General features: G+C 47.9%; 1 protein-coding gene across 3 annotated transcripts in view; it reads left to right on the top strand.

The window, feature by feature from the left end:
- RNF207 (ring finger protein 207) overlaps positions 1–20049 on the top strand; it is a 1212833-nt gene that overhangs the window by 674088 nt on the left and 518696 nt on the right. For all 3 annotated transcript variants that reach the window (XM_069610286.1, XM_069610287.1, XM_069610288.1), the window contains one exon: positions 8738–8806. In XM_069610286.1, the coding sequence (XP_069466387.1) occupies positions 8738–8806 (69 nt within the window). The remainder of the gene's footprint in view (positions 1–8737; positions 8807–20049) is intronic.

Here is a 20049-nt window from a genome sequence, read left to right on the forward strand (position 1 = left end):
TAATTATAACTGAAAACAAAGACTAGAGGACGAGTACAAGGGTGTACCATTAGGTAAAATAGTTACACGATAAATTAAAACTATTGATTTACATGCCTAAAACAAGTCAGTGGCAGAATAGCCAAGTAAGATTACCCGATAGGCGCTTGAAGTGGCTGATGACTGCAATAACGACACGGATGGAGAATCTTCCGCCTTCATATTGAGTGGATACATAAATGGGGAAATTATTGTTAGCTAATGCTACACACTACCGCAAGGCCGAGAGATAAATACATAAACTTGACTCACCAGTGGAGGGATGTGGACGAATAGAGTGGGAATAGCGGTTGAGAGCAATTTTCGCCTCGCTCGCGGTGTGTTCTTCTTTATTAGCAATGATGTGGAGTACATGTCTGAGCTAAAGTGCCTGCTGCAGATGCGGTATCGATCACCCCTCTTGTCCGCAAAGACTTCTAGGACTCTACTTTCAAGCTCAGACGGTGGATATCCGCAATATCGGACCCATTCTCTTATCTGATCTATTGTCTTAGGGAAAACATGCATTATAATACCTTCAGATTTATTATGGGTCTTCGAAGGGCAACCGCCAATGGAACAGGCAGGCATTGTGGAAAGTTCTGAAAAGTAAAGATCAACAATTCTCTATGAATACCAATGTGTTAAAAAATTAAATAAAAAAGTGTCCTGACAGGTTCACTAAATATATATATAAATTTAATTTATAATAAACTTCTCAATACCAGAAATATGGCACAAGCTATCTAAAGTATTTCCTAGGTATGTGTTTTACAGTTTTCTGTGTCCACCTAAGTTTTCATAGGGATACATTTTACAAAAATCACCATTTCGTACTTCTGTTTAAGCATTATACAGAAGTAACTTTTTATTATTTCAATTATTACTCATAAGCAAGGTCTGTCAATTACCAAGCACTATTAGCTCAACATAAATTCCAAATCAAGCACAATATGTACAAAAAAGAACCAATAAATATCCATGTTCATGTACACAGTATTTAATACAATGCAAAAGACAGTTATATACACACATTAGAAAAAAACATTTGAAAAAACTTTTTCTCAGAATAGTCAACACTATATAAATTTTGAAGTTGATAGGTCCCCACTCAGAGGTTGAAACCATATGTCTCTGGATTATAAATTTTCAGTTCCATTGGGGGCATTTTCAATTGGTTAGCTAAACTCAAGGTCTACTAGCTAAACTCGGGGTCTATGTGTGACACCAGGATAAATCTAGAAGGTGTCATACTCGCACACGAATAAAACAGAAAGTGCGAGTAAACTACGTTTCGGCGGAGTGGGCCATTCCGCCTTCCTCAGGACCAGTTGAAGTCGTGACCCGTGTCTGGGGCTCAAGCTCAGATTTGTTCCTTCACGTTTACAAATTGACGTTACTGTTTCAAAGGTGAAGTCAACATATGAAATTAGTGTAGGCGAACCGGCATTAGCATAGTAATCCAGAGGTTGTAAACAAAATACATATTGGCAACAACCAGTCGCTAACTCTACCTTTAAATGGGAGAAGCTGTGCAGTAGTCGCTTGGCGTCTCTCTATAGATGCAGGGCACTAGGATGTTATTCGGGAAGCCTTGCACAATTCAAAAATGTGCCCGGCATGGACTGGAGCCTCCCGCTCCATTATGTTTGAAATCTTTGTGCTGAAACCGTGATGTGCAGGTTGTGCCTCTCTCTCTCAGAGCTAGAAACGAGTGTGTCAGAGAGTGAGGCACAACCTGCCTCATCACGGTTTCAGCACAAAGATTTCAAACATAATGGAGCAGGAGGCTCCAGCCCATGCCGGGCACATTTTTGAATTGTGCAAGGCTTCCCGAATAACATCCTAGTGCCCTGCATCTATAGAGAGATGCCAAGCGACTACTGCACAGCTTCTCCCATTTAAAGGTAGAGTTAGCGACTGGTTGTTGCCAATATGTATTTTGTTTACAACCTCTGGATTACTATGCTAATGCCGGTTCGCCTACACTAATTTCATATGTTGACTTCACCTTTGAAACAGTAACGTCAATTTGTAAACGTGAAGGAACGAATCTGAGCTTGAGCCCCAGACACGGGTCACGACTTCAACTGGTCCTGAGGAAGGCGGAATGGCCCACTCCGCCGAAACGTAGTTTACTCGCACTTTCTGTTTTATTTGTGTGCGAGTATGACACCTTCTAGATTTATCCTGGTGTCACACGTAGACCCCGAGTTTAGCTAGTAGACCTTGAGTTTAGCTAACCAATTGAAAATGCCCCCAATGGAACTGAAAATTTATAATCCAGAGACATATGGTTTCAACCTCTGAGTGGGGACCTATCAACTTCAAAATTTATATAGTGTTGACTATTCTGAGAAAAAGTTTTTTCAAATGTTTTTTTCTAATGTGTGTATATAACTGTCTTTTGCATTGTATGAAATACTGTGTACATGAACATGGATATTTATTGGTTCTTTTTTGTACATATTGTGCTTGATTTGGAATTTATGTTGAGCTAATAGTGCTTGGTAATTGACAGACCTTGCTTATGAGTAATAATTGAAATAATAAAAAGTTACTTCTGTATAATGCTTAAACAGAAGTACGAAATGGTGATTTTTGTAAAATGTATCCCTATGAAAACTTAGGTGGACACAGAAAACTGTAAAACACATACCTAGGAAATACTTTAGATAGCTTGTGCCATATTTCTGGTATTGAGAAGTTTATTATAAATTAAATTTATATATATATTTAGTGAACCTGTCAGGACACTTTTTTTGTTTTGTGGTTTAGTAATTTCCCGGTCCTTGACAGAGTAGGGATATACCCTCTAGTGCATTATTATTATATTAAAAAATTAAATGACACATAAAAGGTTCAATGCAAGGTTCGTTTTGGTTCTTGGAACTATACACGTTATTCACATGCGGATAAGTATTTGAATAACTTTAAAAAAATTGAAAAATAATTTGACTAAACTCAGAACATGTGACTAGTTACTTGCATGTACTGTCTTGAACGAAAAGAAATTGCACGCAAAATGATTATGGTACATGGCCTTACCTTGACGAACAAACAGTTAGATGCAGGGATCAGAGTAGTTTCTTGTCGTAGAACAGGGAGCAGTTCACAGATTGCAAACTGACGAGTTTCCTCGAAGTGGTCACGGAAGTTCACAGAGACGAAGAGCAGATAACCAGCACCTTCACGGGTTGACTAGCAAAGCGCAAAGTAGTTCTCATTAGAAATATGAAGTGGGTTATAAAGAATTCGAAACAGGGGTGTGTTTGTGAATGAATGACGCGTATATGTCGTGGCATTATGCGGTTTGCAGGGGGCCGTCCAGCGTGAGGGGGGATGCTTGGCAGGAGACACGGGGTCTGGAGGTAGACATGGGAACAACAACCCATGCTCTATGGACCACTTTGAAGTGTACATGGTCTTTGGCACCTCTTGGCCTTTATCGCTCCCTGACAGCTCCACTTGCCAGCACAAGTACCCCGGTGCGAACTGCCTTTGATAGGGCGGGGGGGTGGATTGGGGCGGTGGTCGTGCAGACAAGACACAGGAAGACTCGTGAATGGAGACACACTTATGTGGATTGCAGGGGGCCGTCCAGCGTGAGGGGGGATGCTTGGCAGGAGACACGGGGTCTGGTGGTAGACATGGGAACAACAACCCATGCTCTATGGACCACTTTGAAGTGTACATGGTCTTTGGCACCTCTTGGCCTTTATCGCCCCCTGACAGCTCCACTTGCCAGCGCAAGTACCCCGGTGCGAACTGCCTTTGATAGGGCGGGGGGGTGGATTGGGGCGGTGGTCGTGCAGACAAGACTCGTTTGCCGCAGGGCCTCACCAAGGAGAGGCCATCTAACTGCATGTAAGAGGCAGGCTGCAGGATCTAATACTTGGAAGGCAGGGGGGTGAGTTTATAAATACCTCACCCTCCCAGGAGAATATATGGGTGCAGTTCACCCTGGAGACCCTGGATGCCTAGGCAGTTAGTCAGCAGCAGGCTGGCCTGTGGTGGCAAGGTGGCACGGGCCAGAGGGGGTCATCTCTGTACCCGGTGCCCAAAAGGATGATTTATTATGATCAACCATATTGATTATTTACCTATAACCATGTTTTGTATCAATAAAATCCAACAGCCTTTTATTGCCAACGCTTGAACAAAGTGGTGTGGTAAGTATTTTTGGGGGAGGAGGCAAGGCCGGGAGGCTTGATGCCAACCCGCAAAATAACATATGTATGTCTGCTGCATATGGGTTCAACGGTTATGTGGATTGAAGGTGGGCGGCCAGCGTGAGGGAGGATGCTGGCCGGAGACATGTGGTGTGACAAGACAAGGCACAGGAAGACTATTCAATGGAGACACACTAGATTCATTTAAAAAATCAAAACAACCATTGTTAAAATATATGTTGGGTTTTATTTTAGATCTTAATTTCAATTGAACATAAATAATAAACATTACACATTGTAAAGTTCCGGTTGCAGCACATCCAGGGAAAATCCACGGTATTGTCCACTGTCGCTGGGGAAATGTTGTCTAATGGCAAGTACCGCACAGGCAGGTATTACTCTCCGAACGCGGTGTCCGAGCCTCCCGTGAAGCCACCAAGTGAAGCAACGATAGGCCACCAGCCTGTACCACCTGTGAAAATGAAAGATGCAAACTGTATTAAAATGACAAAACTTTCTTATCACTGTCGATTCAGGTAAAAAATGTCATTCTGCTTTGAAAAAAATTCTATCTAGAAAATGCACAATATGGAACCAGTTTACATGCATTCGAATGATATGTAGATGTAATTTTATATGTGGGAGACGACCATGACATAGTAGTGGCATCACTGACATCAAAACCAGAGTATACTTACTCGTTACTCGGATTACGCGGACGAACAGTGCCGCGAAGTTCGTGCATAAGCACCATCATCATCCTCAACACGGTCCGTGAGAGGCAGGCTTCCCTGAACTCTGGCAGCTCGGTGATGCATTGCGGACTTGGCTCGCTTTCTGAAATGTAGGCCAAGCACCCGGAATTTTCACGGCAGCAGCAGTTCTCCTCCTCAGTTGGCATTAGCTCGCACCGATTGCACGTGCACCAGGTGGAGACGCCGTCCATGCGACATGGTCCAGGCTCTTCATCCGTTGACTGGTCCTCCCAACTGCCGTCCGAATCCCCATCGTTTTCGCGTGCTTGCCTTTCCAGTAGTTCTTCCTCGGGTTACTCGGGCTCGTACATATACGGCATTATTGTAGCCATTGTGTGGTAAAGAAAGTAAAATAATTTACAGAGATGGTACAGGTGTTCACAAGGCCTAGAAGCGGCGAAGGTAGCTGACAAGAGCACAGAAACGAGTCACAGAATACTCAAAGTAACACAGAGAGAGGAATGGAATCGAAAATCTGCTGCTGTGTGTTGTGAAACGGTGTGTTTATACTTATTGAGGAAAGTGGCGTCCTGCCATTTCCATGGCGACACTTCATTAGCTGAGGCGCAGCGATTGTTGACACGAAACGTGCTTTGGCGTTGGGAAATGGGCGGTACGCGTCTGCTGATGTCAGGCTCAGGGGCGGGGGATTTGATTTAGTGCCGCAAAAGCAGGTGAGCCAGGGCGATGGGGGGAAATGATAGGATTATCAGAAAATGGCGGCTGATTTCGAGTGCGTTAATGGACGAAAAGTCGGGTAAGGTCCATAGGAAAGTTTTCTACGATCTACCGAGTTATGCTTAAAAACACATGGCCGAACCGTAGGGACAATAAAAAAAAAGTCCCGGAACTCTCCTTTAAATATAATGTTGCACAAAATGATAGATGCTGGAGTTGTCTACATGCTCAAGGGTCATTCAGGAATATGTTTACAGTCTGTGAACATGCTAAACCGTTTTGGGAAAGTATGGGGAATACTATTAAGTCCATTTTGAAAATACAAGACTTTGGTTTTAAATGTCTTTTATTAGGCAGTGCACTGCTGCACAATATATTGGAAAAGAATGCATGCTATTTATTTGATCTTCTTATCATAGTAGCCGTTCAAACCATATCATCCAAAATCAGAATCTCAATCACATTCATTATAAACAATGGTAGAACTTCATATGTAATGTTCACAGTTTCGAAAGATTTAATGCCTACTCTCCTTATATATTGCTTCAACATGAAATGAAATGGCATCTGTTTATTACATTTGTATCTATTACAACCTCTAATTTATAGTTATGGACAAGTTTAACTATATGTCTTGTGCTCATCCTCCCCTTCCCTACCTTAGGTGGGTGTTTGTTTATCCCTCTCTGTGGGTCCGTCATTGGCTGTCTAGTTACATCTTATCCCTAAAAACAGTTTGTGTTTTTCCTAGATCAAATCCATTAATATACAGGGCCTTAATGATACCTAATTATAGTTTTTAAATTGTAAGAATGTTACTATCACAATAAGGTTTAAAACAGTCTTGTATGTATGTATGCCTAGTATTTGTTCTAAAAAATAATTATCACAAAAAAAAGAAACATGGTGATATGGACATCCTTTCTCAAGGCGTACTTGTGATAGGTGCAAAGACTAGAAACAAGACTGTCAGTGCTGAAGTGGTTCATGCACAAGCAGGAGTATAGAGATGGGGTACTAAGCAAGCTTGTGTTATGAGTGTGAATCAGTACTCGCCTACAAGTCAGAGTTCTGGATAAGGCCCTGCCAGAGTTGTGGGTCTGTGAGTTGTTTTGTTTGTTGATGCAACTGTGTACGTGCAAATCTTCTTGCACCGGGTCAGTGTGGACTTACCTCTTTTAGCAGGTGACCATGAAAACAGTAGATGGGCAGAGGTTTCTCAGTGCTTACATATAAGGGTAAGTGCTGACAGCATGTTTTGTTGTGGTAGGAAGCCATCTTACTAGTATTGCATGCTTTATGGATACTTCAGTCTATCTAGGGAAGAACATGGTGTAGGTCATGTAATGTGTCTTTTCATTACAAAATAGATGTCTACACATCATGATATATCTTACACTGCAGATTTTAGATGAGGAGCCATACGTTTCACCAAAACGTTCCATCACAAGACGAATTGGCCATTTGGTGAGAAGAGACACTCCACGTACTTCCTGATTAACATAACTCTTGTTTCAATGATGGTGCATTTGTTTGCCTTCCATGTTGTCTTTCCGATGATATACGACAGGTACATCGTCATTCCATATACCACGAGAAGGCATTTCATTTTTTTTGAAGACTATGCTGCAAAGGTATATTGAGGCTAATATGTATTTCTGTACTGTTGGTAGCTGGCACACACTGCACCGTCCACATGGATAGTAACCCTGTACAGAAAGTAGACCAAGCTTAGAGTCTAGGGTGTTTTGGTGGTTATGCCCCGTTGGTCAAATGTAATTGGTTGACATTCTTTTTTACCACCTTTTTTATTACTTTTTATTACAAAGCCAGGTAGGTGTTGGTTTGGAGTAAGGTAAACATAAAGTGAGGGTGGGCGGTATGTGAGGGGTTTGAAGGTCTCCCCCACATGTTATGGTAAAATATTTTGGCAAAATATTTCAAACAATTTGCACTCAACCAAACATATGCATTGCTCTAACATATATCTGTTTTGGTCCAGTACTTTCTAGTGGAAAAGGTTGTATCTTGGATAGCCAGCTACCACAGTAGGCAAAACGTGGTTGGGACACTAAGTGAGTCCCAATGATCCAATGTCACTGCATAATCCCTTTGAACCTTGAATGACAGTGGGCTGAAGGTCGATATACATTGTATTACGTCAGGTTTCTAAGAGATCAGCACAGTTATGATAAGAACCACTAGGCCAACATCACACACATCATTCACATTCAACCACTTCTGTTCTGGTGCAGTCTGTGGAATTGCCCATAGTCCAGGTTGGTCCAGAGTTGCTTGGGAAGAAAGCTGTAGTAAAGTAGTCAGCAACTAAAAATTCTGTGCTTTTGGAGTACAGTTTTACCTTCAGATGGCCAGATTATCTGTAGATGGTCCAATCGAATTTCAGTATTTTAAATGTTGAGAGTTATTTACAAAAGTTTGCAGCATCATCAGTGAAACATTTGGTAATGAAAGTATTGTGGTGAAATGCATTACAATTGTGATTAATTTAAGGAAAGTCTCTTTAAACCTTTAAAGAAGAGATTTTGTCACGCTCGTATTTGGAAATGCCCTTTTGTCTCAGCAGTTTAATTCCATAAAATATGGAATGCAATGAGTAAAACTTTTTTTTAACGTTTAGGTGTAAGAATGTGCCTTACAGTAAATTATATTTATGAATTACAGAATGCCACATAAGGATGTCAAGATAGTTTTAAGGAAAAAGTATATCATTTTCAACATTTATGATTTCGTTTTCATTAGTGTGCATATGCCTTTCTAAATATAAAATAATATTCTTACTTTGTGGTATCTTATTTTTAATTATGTAACTTACCTGAATTTCTGCTATTTGATCGCTACTTTACCATACCATATATACGTTTTCCTTATGTGTTATACATATTTCAATCTACCATGAATACAGTTTATTACATATGTTCGTCAATATATCCTGTATACTTTGCAAAATACATGATAATTGTTATTTATAATGAGAAATAGGGGTCTGAAATGCTCAGTTATGTCACTAACAACTTTTCCCAGGGAACCAAATTATCCATTGAACAATCATCTTTTTTTCAATTTTATAAAATATTTATTTTATTTTTACAGCAACTAATGGAACGACTACAAAAGATTGTAAAGCTTCCTCATCGTTTGCGCCCAACACAGAGCAGCAAGGTATGATATATGTATGTTAGCATGTGGTCACTATTAACTGAGGATGCATTAATGCTTTCCAATATTACATTACTTCAGAGAGAGTTGCTGTAAAATATAGGCAATGTAAGATTTTTTTAAATAAATCCAGGGATTACAGCAGACCAGTATGTCACTGATAGACTCCGCCCTCTCACCTCTGTCATATTGGAACAACAGTAGAAGAGCCATATGTGTCACACCAGGGGGGTAATTCATAGAATATCGCGCACAAGCGGCGCACGCATCTGGCGCACAGTGTGCGCGTGCAAATCTCTGCGCCAGCCGCGTGCGCTAAAATCCATTTCTGCGCACAGCGTATTCATGGATTTTTGCTACCAAAACCAGCCGTGGCGCACAGTGGCGCAGCGACCCTGCAGCAGCGCTAGTTACGCCCCCAAGAACGCCCCTAGCGCAAGGAAAAGCCATCAAAATCCCCAATCCAGCGCAAAGGGCTGCGCTAACCCTGGACCAGTTTACAGGGCTGCCAAACAGCAAACGCCAAGCGGGAAACGTGTATTGCTGGGGTTCGCGTGAAGTTTCACATGCGATTGGCCCTGCGCGAGTGGGGTACGTGTATAACCGGGGTTCGCGTGAAGTCTCACACGCAACTTGAGCAGGGTACGTGTATTTCGGGGGTGCGCGGGAACTTCCACACACGATTGGCCCTGTGCGAGTGGGGTACATGTATTACTGGGGTGGGTGGAAAGTTTCACACGCGATTGGCCCTGTGCGAGTGGGGTACGTGTATTACTGGGGTTCGCGGGAAGTTTCACACGCGAAGGGCCCTGTGCGAGTGAGGTATGTGTATTACTGGGGTGCGCGGGAAGTTTCACACGCGATTGCCCTGTGCGAGTGGGGTACGTGTATTACTAGGGTGCGCGGGAAGTTTCACACGCGATTGGCCCTGTGCAAGTGGGGTACGTGTATTACGGGGGTTTCGCAGGAAGTTTCACACGCGAAAGGGCCCTGTGCGAGTGGGGTACATGTATTACTGGGGTTCGCGGGAAGTTTCACACGCGAAGGGCCCTGTGCGAGTGGGGTACGTGTATTACCGGGGTTCGCGGGAAGTTTCACACACGAAGGGCCCTGTGCGAGTGGGGTATGTGTATAACTGGGGTTCGCATGAAGTCTCACACGTGACTTGAGCAGGGTACGTGTAATTCGGGGGTGCGCGGGGACTTCCACACGCGATTGGCCCTGTGGGAGTGGGGTATGTGTATTACTGGGGTTCGCGGGAAGTTTCACACGCGAAGGGCCCTGCGTGAGTGAGGTATGTGTATTACTGGGGTGCGTGGGAAGTTTCACACGCGATTGCCCTGTGCGAGTGGGGTACGTGTATAACTGGAGTTCACGGGAAGTCTCACACGTGACTTGAGCAGGGTACGTGTATTTCGAGGGTGTGCAGGAACTTCCACACGCGATTGGCCCTGTGCGAGTGGGGTACGTGTATTACTGGGGTTCATGGGAAGTTTCACACGCGATTAGCCCTGTGCGAGTGGGGTACCTGTATTACTGGGGTTCGCGGGAAGTTTCACACGCGAAGGGCCCTGTGCGAGTGGGGTACGTGTATTACTGGGGTTCGCAGGACATTTTACACGCAATTCCGCTGTCAGAGCAGGTACGTGTATCCAGTGGGGTGCACGGGGCGTCCCACGCGTGAATTGGCAGTGTGGGTCCTCCCAGGTGTGCCCTCCACCCCATCCACGGCCCCTGCAGGCAACCCACAACACAGGGGACTACCCTGCACCCCTGGCCATGCCCCCCAGCCAGCACACATGTCACCTTCCACTAGTGATCGCCAACTCATGTCCCCCTGCACCCTTACCCCCCAGCAGTGAGGGGCACCTGCCAGCAGGCCCCCACACATGTCCCCCAGCACCCACACCCCCCAGCAGTGAGGGGCACCTGCTAGCAGGCCCCCACTCATGTCCCGCACATGTCCCCCAGCACCCCCACCCCCCAGCAGTGAGGGGCACCTGCCAGCAGGCCCCCACTCATGTCCCCCAGGACCCCCACCCCCAGCAGTGAGGGGCACCTGCCAGCAGGCCCCCACTCATGTCCCACACATGTCCCCCAGCACCCCCACCCCCCAGCAGTGAGGGGCACCTGCCAGCAGGCCCCCACTCATGTCCCCCTGCGCCCCCACCCCCCAGCAGTGAGGGGCACCTGCCAGCAGGCCCCCACTCATGTCCCACTCATGTCCCCCCACCCTCTCACCCACCCAGCAGTGACATGCCCATCTCATGACACAAACCAAAAGTCAACTATGTACACACACACACACACACACACACACACACACACACACACACACACACACACACACACACACACACACACACACACACACACAGGTTACCATTGATTGAGTAAACCCACATGTCAACACGCATGAACCCAATGAGTGAATCCCACGCATTGAAGTAAAAGATCAAAATGTATTAACATGAAAACCAATTGAAAGTACTTAAAGCATAAAATAATGGCAAACATGAAATGAAATGCATGTCCAAATAAAAAAAAAATTCCTCAAAAATATCCAAGTCCAAAAGAAAAATGGCCAAACCTCTCCGTCCACCAAACCAAATCCAAATGAAACGCAAAAAGGTAAATCCATTGATCCATGTTGAAATGAAATTAAAAAGTCCAAATAAATCCAACGTCCAACTATGTACAATACAATTTTCAAGGGACCAAGAGCCCAACGAACAAAATGAAACCTATCTTATAACCTACCTAACAAAAAAACTACAAAAGTGTGGGGCATTGTCCAAAAGCCCCAAAATAAAAAAAATAAAAGGAAACCTAACACTATAAACTATTTACAATGGCGACGGGCAAGTCCTGCGGCTCACTCATTGATGTTTTCGGCCAGGGCATCATCGAACTCCATGTCTATTTGCTGGAGGCGGGCCTCTGTCCTGGCCCCGAGGTCTTGCAGGGAGGCACTCATGGCATGTTCCAACTCCCTGCGAGTCGCCTCGGGGCACTCTGCCCGCCTCAATGTCCGACGCATGGAGAACTCCCCCCTGACCATGGTGAGCCGCACCTCTTCCGCCCGCACCTATAAGCTGGCCCAACCGCAGCCACACGGAAGACACATCCATTCCAGGGTCCTCCTGCCCTCTGGCCGATGCCTGCCCCCCTGATGTCGATGGCCCCGAGCCATCATTGCTCCCACCTAGAGCCTGCTCCTGCTGCTGCTGCTGTCCATGTGCCCTATCCGATGATGCCTGCACATCCTCCATCAGCTGGTCTCCAGTTGTGGTGTCCACCCCTGCTGGACCGCTGACTCCCGACTGTGGCAGGGATGGGATCTCCGCCAAGCTGGCTGTGTTGGTCAGGCCAGGTCCACAGGGAGCCCTGGTGGAATCTGGGCCGGAAGACGGCAGGGAGAACGACTGGCGCATAGCCTCAACAGAGGAGGAGAGGTCCACCAGAGTGCGCGTTACATGTAGGAACCCACCAACCAGGGCCCCTCCCAACAGTGCCACGTCGCGACGCTGCTCTTCATGATGGCGTGCGTTCTCTGCCCAGGAAGAACGCACGTCATCACGAATGTCACGCGTGCGCAACGCCACACCAATCAGGATGAGCCCATATGTTCATGGGACCCCTTGTCCGCAGGTAGTGGAGAGGCAGATGACATGGCACTCTCCCCTACCTGCAGACGGGCCTGGGACGGGGTCTCCCTGCTGGTGCATGGTGGTGCAGTCACAGGGTCAAGGACAGGGACATGCACAGGCCTCTCCGTGGTGACCTGTGCTGCCTCCTGACCCTGGCCCTGGACTGCACCACTTGCACCAGTGGTACTACCCCCACCAGGCCACATGTGCGGCTCAGTAGTGGGCTCCTCCTCCTCTGTGGAGACCACCAACCTGGATGTCTCCGTACCGTCTTCCGCCATTGCAAGCCCCTGTGGGGGCTCACCCGGCCCTTCCGCCACAGCCATAGTGGCAGACGCGGAACCAGCCCCCTCGCTCCCGGATGATGGCAAGTCCTGGGAGGGTGGCTGGGCCTTGCGTCGCCGCCCAGTGGAGGCATCCCCGCCGCTTGGCTCCACAGCGCCGTCTCCGCCCTCTTCTTCACTTGACGCTGCATAGAGGGAGACATAGAACACAAGCATCAGGGTACAGTACAATATTCCCCTAGACAGGAAGCAATAACACATGAGTGGCAGTGTCTAACGTCACTTCCATCCTGTCCCTCCACAACACATGGGTGAATGCACGCAACACACATGCATAAACAGGCATGGCGCCTGCAATCAACATCAGCATCCATGTACAAGGGCCTCTATTAATCAAAATGTTGCCTTCAAACTCACATGCATCCTGGCTCACACTGATCCCATGCACACACATCACCGGAGGGTCATGCATTATGCCTTGTACACCACAGACACAGTGGATAGACACAGTGCATACAACGGTGACCGCACTGCATGAGTGAATCTACACATCATCACGGACATGTGTCATGAATCCATGGCGTATCGAAGTCACAGACACACTTCTCAGACACACACACATGTGTACCATACATGTACATGACAGCAGCACCCATCCCTCACACCCCCACCATGTGCAAGAACAGACACTGGCATGCTTTCATGTGTGCATTTGCCATACAGCTCCCCATGTAGCATTGGAACTCATGCACCAACCATGTGGTTCACACATTACTGGTCTCACATGCATGACCATGATGTCCCTGCACACACACATCCATACATGGCCCATGTCACACATACAGGCAAGTATCAGACTACCAGCACACTGCAACATGCCCTGTCTCGCACACCAATGCTTGGCCACTTACCGCTCAACTTCAGACGGGTCTTCCTCTGAAGGATCTGGGCGTGGAGCGCTTGGCATACGTGTTGCAGGACCCTCATCTGCATGTCACTCATACTGACCCGGCCCCCCTCCGCGGGGCGCCGGGTCTTCTGGAGGGTCCTGGACCTAAAGTCCTCCCAGCGCTTCTTGACGTGCTTGATGTCGCGGGTTGCCACCCCCTCTGTGTTGATGGCAACCACTACGTCGTCCCAGATCCTCTCCCGTCCTTCCGTGTTGGCGCGTGATGTTCCGAAGAGGGTATCATAATGCCCCAGGACATGCTCCACCAGGACACCAACTTCCTTCACACTGAAGCTGGTGGCCCTCTGCCTCTCTGGTTGGGGGTCGCCAGTGGTCTCAGATGGTGTTTGCCCCAACATGGCGACCCCCGAGGCAGGCGTGGGTGGGCAACTGGTTCCTGGTGCTGGGCTGTGGAGCGATGGTATCCCAGTTGGGAGTCTTCTGTTCCAGCAGGGGTGGACACAGCAACTGGAAGCCTGGCTGACGTGCAGGCACCAAATAGCAGGGCACGTGGGCAGCAGGCAGTCAGGCAGCAGCAGATTGCAGGTGGGAGCGTGCTCAGGGCTCTGGGGGGCAGTCATTCGGCCTTCTGGGCAGGAGCGTGGCCAGCTTGATACAGAGTGATTTGGCACGTGAAAAAATTGCATGTCAGCGTGTAATTCGAGGAAAGGGCCTTACCGCGTAAGCGCGTCTGCACACATACGCGCGATTTCATTGGACCAAAGGCCCTTTGCGCGTAAGCGCGTAAGTTACATTACGCGCGCAGGAGTTTCCCTCATAGCACGTGATGACAGAGCACACGTGGGAAAACTGCATGTCCGCGTGTAATTGGAGGAAAGGGCCTTAGCGCGTACATGCGTATGTGACGTGTATGTGTGGGCCGGTTTAAAAGCTACGTGTCGGACGCCATTTCCTTGTATGTGCTTTTCGTGGAGAGCGAATGGGTGAATTCTGTACTTCTTGTCAGTTCATACGCGATTACTTCACAGCGTTTCAAGTTCGTACTCCCTGTTACCTCTGACAGCTTTTTTCTGATTTTTTGTTGGGCCTGTTTCCTCAAACAGCGTTCACTTCTTCTTTTGTCCTGTCTCCTCAGACAGTGTACAATTCTTCTTTTGGCGGGGGTGTTGCCAACGCGCACACGCGCGTATTTTGCACGTTCTTTTTACAGGCAGACGGTGAGTCACGCACGTATTTACCAACTGTGATTGCCCCGTGTGTCGCATACCCCTTCAGAGTCATTGTAGGCTGCGTACGCTTATTTTTGTGTTTCTGGGTGCCATAGCGTAGTGAGGGTACATTTTTTCACGCACATGGTCTACGAGGGATTGCGTGCACGTTATTTTTTGATTTTGGGCTGCCTGTGCGTTTTGTGACCCGTCATCTTCCCCCAGGGGTCACAGACAGCCTTGTTAGAGCACTAGGGTACGAATTCCATCTAGTACCCTACCCCTTTGACCCCCAATTGCCCAGGACAATTGTTTACTGCAACTCCCATACGCACAACAACATCAGTGCCATGGTTGGGAGGCAACCAAGCGGTAAGGGAGGCAAAGGTGGCTGACCTTCAAAAGGTGGTCGTGGTGGGCGCGGTAGGGGACGTGGCCGGGATTTGCAGGGTGCCCCTATACACCCATGTGTGGAGGACCAATCAGGGACACCCATGCCCCCCCATGGTTGAGGGAAACGTGGCTGACACCATCCCAGCTCAGCCCTTGTTGGACCAGCCCATTGTGGCACCTGACCTGGCACAGGATGACTCCCAGGCAGACTTCCAGGTCAGCAAGTCTAGGCCACGTGAGGGGGTGCAAGTTGTTGTCACCAATCCACGTGGATCTGGGGCAGCTATGCCATCTACTGCCCCGAGTAGGCAGGGTGGGGAGGCTGCAGGGGCAGATGCAGCTCCATCCGCCCCAGCTCTGACTCTCCCAGCCAGGACAGTGTTGGTCCAGGTCCATCAAACTGACGTTCCCCCTGCCAACATTACCCTGCAACCAATGCCTGCAACAAGACGTATGGTCATTGTGCATTCCCACACTCCTATTACCCAGTCCACCGGTGCTTCTGCACCTATTGAACAGAGCGGCGTAAGCCAATCTGGCTCCGCTCCACCTTTAAAGAAGAGGAAGAAGGGTGCTCTGGCACGACAGGCCGAGACCCCAGACACGGCTACACACTCCGGCATTTCAAGGAAGCCTTGATTTAATGACGCGGAACTTGATGCACTTGTGTCCTATGTGTCGGCACATAGCCACAAAATGCTGGTGACTGCAGGGTCCAAGACCACAACTGGTCAACGTAAGGCACACTGGCAGATCATCACCGACCGCATAAGTGCCCTTGGATTTGTGAGGCGCACAGCTGATGATTGCTACAAGCAGTGGAGTGACCTGAAACGCAGAGCAAAGAACAAGCTGGCCTCAAATCATGCCGCTACTCTGGTGACTGGCGGTGGGTCTCCACCAGAGGACAACAAACTCACTGAACATGAGTCTGTTGCTGGGGCCTTCGTCACAGAGGAACAGATCAAAGGCGTGGGAGAACTACCTGATTACGATGCATTGTCCGGTGAGTGCCCATGCATGTGTGTGTAATCCATGTGTATGTTGTTTGGGTGACGGGTTCAGATTGAGTGCCAGGTTAGGGTGTGTGCACCTGAGTGGTATGGGTCACCCATGTGCTTCCTCCCATACATTCACGTGAATTGGATTTGGGTATGATTGTATCCCTTCTAGCCACAGTTGCCTATTAAGCCCACATTTGTGCACTTTACCTTGAACTGTTGTCTTGCAACTACATTTGTCTGATTTAGTAAGTCTTCATTCATGCTGATTGTTTGCACTCTCCCCTTTTTGCTAGACAATTTTATGCCCTATTGCGACATATGTGATATGCTTCGGTCATTGTTTACAGGCCACACTGGGGCACTATTATTACCTGGTTATGTTAATGATTACACCATTCAGGCTGATGGAGTATAGGCCTGCATAAAAATTATTATAAGGGGCTGTTTGCATGTGGAACATGACAGATGTTTCCTGTGATGTCAAAGTGACCAACCATTGATCAGCCCACAGTGACAGTATTTTTTAGACACTGGATGTGTTTCAGTGTGTGGCACACGCATATTTTCAAACACTATTCAGCATTAATCTTCTCATCATGTCGATGTCACATGGATGTGTGACAGTACTCAATCACTGACATATTGCTGTAGTTTTGTACTTTACCGTGGATATGCTACATGACATCTGTGTGGTGGCATGTGTCATGTATGTGTATTGGACATGCCACTCACAGCCTGATGTGTGATGCCTGTGCTACCCAACATGCTACAAATGTGTTGCTTTTCCATCTTGCTCTTCCCAGTGTCTGCCTTTTTGACTCCACTTCCAACTCTTTGACAGTGCATGCATGGCAGGGTTATAGTCATGTGGGACATGTGTTGATCATGTACTGGATCTGTGGCTTGTCACGGCCTATGTGTGTGCTATGGTGCTCATGCCTGTTTCCATTTGTTGTCTTTCTTTTTTGCAGGTGATGACGCACTTGATGCTGTTGAGGTTGAGGAGATGGTGCAGACCCAGGAGGAATCTCTGGCACGACCGGGCACCAGTGAGGGATGTGGTGAGGTGGTGGGTGAGAACCCAATGTTACTGCAGGCCATACTCTCCAGGGGTGTCTCTGGGTGCACCTCCCCAGACCTTTATTCGGGTGCTGAATCGGATGATGAGACTTATGTGCCGTCGCAGGTAAGTGTTTCTGGCAGGGATTATGTTCTGTCCAACTCACCTGCAACAGGGGTAGAACCCTCTATGGGGATGTCAGTGTTGGTAAGTCTGCCTTTGGCGGTTACGGATGCAGGGTCACACTCCACAGCATCTGATCCTGTTCCTGGGCCAGCAGATCAGAGGGGGAATGCAGTCCTGCAGCCTCAGGCAGTGCCAGCACAGCAAGGTGCAGATCGCCTTGCCCCAAACAGGTGTGGTGCCCGTTGATGCGGTGGCCGTGTGCCACCAGGCAATACTGTATGGGAAAACTCCATGTACGGTATTGCAACCCAACAGGCAACATCAGTAGAAATGAGGGCTCAGGCAATGCAGAGGGTGGCCACTTCCATTATCCCCCATGAAAGGCAGATGGAGCAACAACAGCAGGCAACAGACTCCATTTGCCAATCACATAGGGAAGACATGTTGGTGTCGAACAGGGACCGACGGGAAGCACTGGAGACTCTGCGCCAATCGATATCAATAGAGTCCCAAGCCCACAGGGAAGCCTTGAGGGAAGAACTACATACCCTCAGGCAGACTCTGGTTGACCTTGGGGCTTCCACTAATCTTAGGGCAGAACAGCAGCTGGAGCAGCTCACACGTTCGCTCTCAGCTGAGCTTTGCTTGGGCTGCCTCCCATAGTGCCACCACCTCCTGATGCAGCAGCAGAGGGTGACAATGGCATAGCCGTGCAGGCTATGAGGCCAAGGAGGTATTTGTTTTCGCAACATCCACTCAGGTGGGTGTTGGTGTGCACCCTGTCCTCGAACCTCCTGGGTGGCCTCACCCACCCCCCCTGACACCCACATGGCCATTTTTGATTTTATTATTATTTTGTTTTTACAGTGTGTTGCCTTGTGGGCATGCACTGTATTCTGGCTGGGCACATGCAGGCTTGTCCTGAGTTTGGGTTAGATGCTTGGGTTCATGAGACACACACCCCTCCTACTTCCCGTTACCATGGGCTTGCAAAGGGTGTGACCAAGTGACAGTGAATTACACAGTGACGTTGGGCTCCCATGAGCTGTGTGGGCAGTCTGTAGTCAATACTGTGTAGACATTCCTAGTGGATATTGTTGTTGTTTTCTACACTGCATGGTGTATTGATATGTGCTTGTGCATCCATGTCTTCCTCCTAATTTGCAGGTTCCTTCCTCATGTCTTCACAAGGCCCTCTACTTTGCAGATGGGGTTCATGTTGTATGCAGTACACTGAGACATTTGCGGGGCAGTAACAATGTACAGTTGGAAGGGCTCGATGTGCTGGCGTATTCAGGTTGTAAGGCTTGCACTACTTTGAATTTGTACTATCATATTTTGCCACTGTTTCATCCTGTGTTTCTGTATTGTGTTGCTGGTAAGTATTTGTTCATGTGTGCTGTTTCTTATTGATTACTGGGAGCATATTGTCTGTGGCCTGTTTCCATTTCAGAGAGTGCACTTTGTGACACTTGTGCCATGTGTTGTGCATTCATTTGGTTGCTTTCACATTGCATGACATGACATGGTGTGTTGGGCAGCTGAAATGGGGAGGGGTTGGGTGACATGGCACTATTTTCATGTTGTATTTTGCAAGGGGGTAGTCATTCATGCAGCATGAATGTGTGTCTTTTTATCACACTTCATTGGTTGTCTTTAAGTAGGTAGGGATGCACACAATGTAGCACTTCCAGGTGACCAATCTCAGGCTGGTATGGTAGTGACAGTTGACTGTCCCTTATGTTATCATCATTGATTGTCAGCTGGTATGTGCCAGGGCTGTGTGCACTCCACAGGGGTGTGATTTTAGGTGAAGTAATTAACCACCAGCTGCGTACGGGCTGCCACACCACATGCCCTTTCCCCTCCCAGGCGCAGCGGGTGTGCATGTGGTTGGGGATGTGAGGGCACCACCATGTCCACCGGCAGGCCCCGGTGTGTTGCAACGTTGTGCAGGACACATGCTGCCACTATGATCCTGCACACTACAGGGGGAGCGTATAGTAGCTGCCCACCAGAACGGTCAAGGAAGCGAAAGCGTGACTTGAGCACTCCGAATGTGCGCTCCACTATGCCCCGGGTTGCAATATGTGCTGTGTTGTATCTTACCTTGGGTGGCGTGGTGGGGTTCTGAATTGGTGTCATCATGTGGGGGGTCAGAGGGTAGGCACTGTCCCCTGGGGAGGTGATGATGGGTATCATTAGTGGGGTTGTGACATTACTCAGTATCTGACATGCATGTATGTACAGAGACATTTATACTCACTGAGCAGCCATGTATCGCCATGCCGCCCAGCTTCTAGGTCCCGGTTTAGGGTTGACATTCTGTAAATGAAACTATTGTGGGTTGACCCTAGATAGTTGGCATATACAGAGGTGATGATTCCCTTGGCTCACATACTACCTGTACGTTGATGGAATGCCAGTGCTTGCGGTTTCTGTAGATGTGCTCTGATGCCCTGGGGGGCGTAGAGCCACATGGGTGCAATCAATGGCACCTAGCACTTAGGGGAATTGTGCTACCCCGTAAAAATCCTGGACGACAGCCTGCCTTTCTGCAGGCGTTCTAGGCAGGTATATGTGCCTGCGGACTGATGGGCGTGCAGTCATG

Source organism: Ambystoma mexicanum, chromosome 8 (genome assembly GCF_040938575.1).
Source record: "Ambystoma mexicanum isolate Mex_15411 chromosome 8, UKY_AmexF1_1, whole genome shotgun sequence".
Classification (NCBI taxonomy): domain Eukaryota; kingdom Metazoa; phylum Chordata; class Amphibia; order Caudata; family Ambystomatidae; genus Ambystoma; species Ambystoma mexicanum.